General features: G+C 47.8%; 1 protein-coding gene across 1 annotated transcript in view; it reads right to left on the bottom strand.

Moving 5' to 3' along the window:
* Positions 1-2,523, bottom strand: part of MTRR (5-methyltetrahydrofolate-homocysteine methyltransferase reductase) — a 104,860-nt gene that overhangs the window by 2,588 nt on the left and 99,749 nt on the right. Inside the window, exon 14 of the mRNA XM_007955664.1 lies at positions 1,300-1,360. Coding sequence (XP_007953855.1) covers positions 1,300-1,360 — 61 coding nt within the window. The remainder of the gene's footprint in view (positions 1-1,299; positions 1,361-2,523) is intronic.

The raw sequence follows: 2,523 nt of genomic DNA, 5'->3' as shown, positions 1-2,523 counted from the left end.
TTCTTCTGAGAGGCCTCTGGGTGCACTTGAACCTCCACCTCTCAGGTAGCAGCCAAGCATGTTAACCATTTGCACCACCCATGGACTCTCCCACAGGTGAGCCTCAGCCAACCCCCAAGCTTGTGTAACTTCCTAGTCAGAGGCACACTTTCCGCTGGGGAGCCCCGGACAGTGCTTCCTCCTGAGGCCGGTTCCTGGTTCCTTCAGAGCCAGTGTGTCTCCCTGCAGTGGAAACCGGCTGCTGAGCACTCCAAGGGAATGGCAGGGATGACAAGGTGGCCATTCGCAGGCCCTGCTTGCTGTCTGGCACGCCGCACATGGCATCCACCAGCAAGATCCAGTAAGAGTATGGGTCTCCAGATGGTCCTAATCCCAAGGACAGAGTGAAATGCTTCAGGACTCGAGAGAGTTTGTTCTCTTCTGGGCTGACTTTTCATTTAGAAACTGAGGATCAAAATAGGCCAAGCTGTGAAGAACGTTGAGATGGCAAATGTTGTGTGACATATATATTTACCACAATAAAACTAACGGTGGGAAAATAGGTCAGGGTTAAAGAAAAGAAATACACCATGCAGTTCTCCCCCGTTTGTAACTGAGGTGTCTGGTAAGGTTGCCGCCAATGACACCTTCTAGAATAGTACTGTCTTTGCCACAAATAGAGGAACAGGAAGCATGAGGGACAGAGTTCAGACTTGCTCCATTTCACGGGTTGATTTTTGCCATGGTCTGCGTCAGAGTCTTGGGTGTGTAGGAACCACTTGATAGGACTATAGCACTGTGTTGTGAGTAGGGATAGGGGGCGTGGAAAAGCCAGTGGCACAGCGACCCCACTCTGCATCAGAATATGGGCGCCAGTGGTCTTCTGTCCCAGACACGACCCCACTCTGCATCACAAAATGAGCGCCAGTGGTCTTCTGTCCCAGACACCTCTGAGAAAACGATCCCCTTTTTCTGCAGAAAGTTGCATAACCAAAGAACTTAACTCAGTGTTGAAATGTTGTGGAAAAAATGGAAAGGCTTGCTTTCTTAAGAACAAAATTGATGAAAACATAGTCAATAAGCTATGGAAGCCGTTGTTCTAGAAAACAAAAGCATCATGTAGTAACTAAAATTCAGCTTTGGAACTGTTGTTTTCTACAAATCCATGCTCTAAAAAACGCACAAACCCACAACTGGATAAACCTGTGATGGTATTTTGCCAAACAAGGCCTCAGGACGGCCCACTCTGGCCTGAACATCGTTTCTTCTCCACATGAGGGAAGTGACCTCACTGATGCTGACCACCCCCTCTGCCCTCACCTGGGATGAAGTTAGACCCAAAGCACATGGACAGCTTTCGGTGGTATTTCCAGAACACTGGCTGCCCACAGGAACAGAAGGATGCACTGGCGGGTGCAGGCCTGGACTCTGGACACATTGCACAGTCTGACCGCTCTGACCAGCTCTCTGCCGGGATGAGAAGAGGAAGGGGGCAGGACAGACATGTTAGCATCCATCAGCCTGCAAACACTGGAAGGGGACCGAGCTGGTGTGGGTTTTCATATAAGAGTTTTAAAGGGAGCTTGGTGGCGCAGTGCCTAAGGCATTTGACTGCTAACCAGAAGGCTAGCAGTTCAAACCCACCAGCCACTCCTCGAAAGGAAGATTGGGTAATCTACTTCCATGGAGATACCACTTTGGAAACCTAAGGAGGGGTCTTTATGAGTCTAATTGACTCAACATCAATGAATTAGGGTTTTTTGTTTTGTTTTGATTTGTTTTGTTTTGTTTGTTACTGCACACGAAAAGGGAAAAAAAAGAACAAAACGGATGTCAGAAGAGACTGAAACTTGCTCTTGAATAAATGGAAGAAATGATGAAGTAAAAGAGCTGAGCAGATTTCCAAGAGCAGCTCAAGAAGACGAGGTAAGTATTCTACACATAATGAAATGTGCAGAGACCTGGAATCGGAACACCAAAAGCTTCACTGCAGTAGTTGGGGAAATCAGGGTTCCAGGAGTTGATGGCATGCCCTTGGAGATGTTTCCATAAAACAAAAATGGCACCTCTCAGACTTTGGACGTGTTATCAGGAGGGACCAGTCCCTGAAGAAGGATATCATGCCTGGTAAAGTGGTTGTTGTTGTTGTTGTTAGGTGCTGTCGAGTTGTCTCCGACTCATAGCGACCCTATGCACAGCACAACAAAACACTGCCCAGTCCCCCACCAGCTCTGCAATCTCTGCTACACTTGAGCCCATCATCACAGCCACTGTGTCAATCAATCTCATTGAAGCCCTTCCCCTCTTTCATCGACCCTCCACCTTACCAAGCATGACATCTTCTCCAGGGAATGGTCCCTTCTCACAACACTACCAAAGTAGGTGAGATGAAGTCTGGCCATTTTCACGTCCAAGGTGCATTCCAGCTGCACTTCCTCCAAGACAGATTTGTTAGTTCTTTTAGCAGTCCACGGTACTTTCAGCATTCTTCGCCAGCACCACAACTCAAAAGCATCAACTCTTCTTCGGTCTTCCTTATTCATT

Source organism: Orycteropus afer, unplaced genomic scaffold (genome assembly GCF_000298275.1).
Source record: "Orycteropus afer afer isolate SDZICR_OR568_19922 unplaced genomic scaffold, OryAfe1.0 scaffold00527, whole genome shotgun sequence".
Classification (NCBI taxonomy): Eukaryota; Metazoa; Chordata; class Mammalia; order Tubulidentata; family Orycteropodidae; genus Orycteropus; species Orycteropus afer.
The sequence above is the reverse complement of the archived record's forward strand: the minus strand, read 5'-3'. Positions and strand labels throughout refer to the sequence as shown.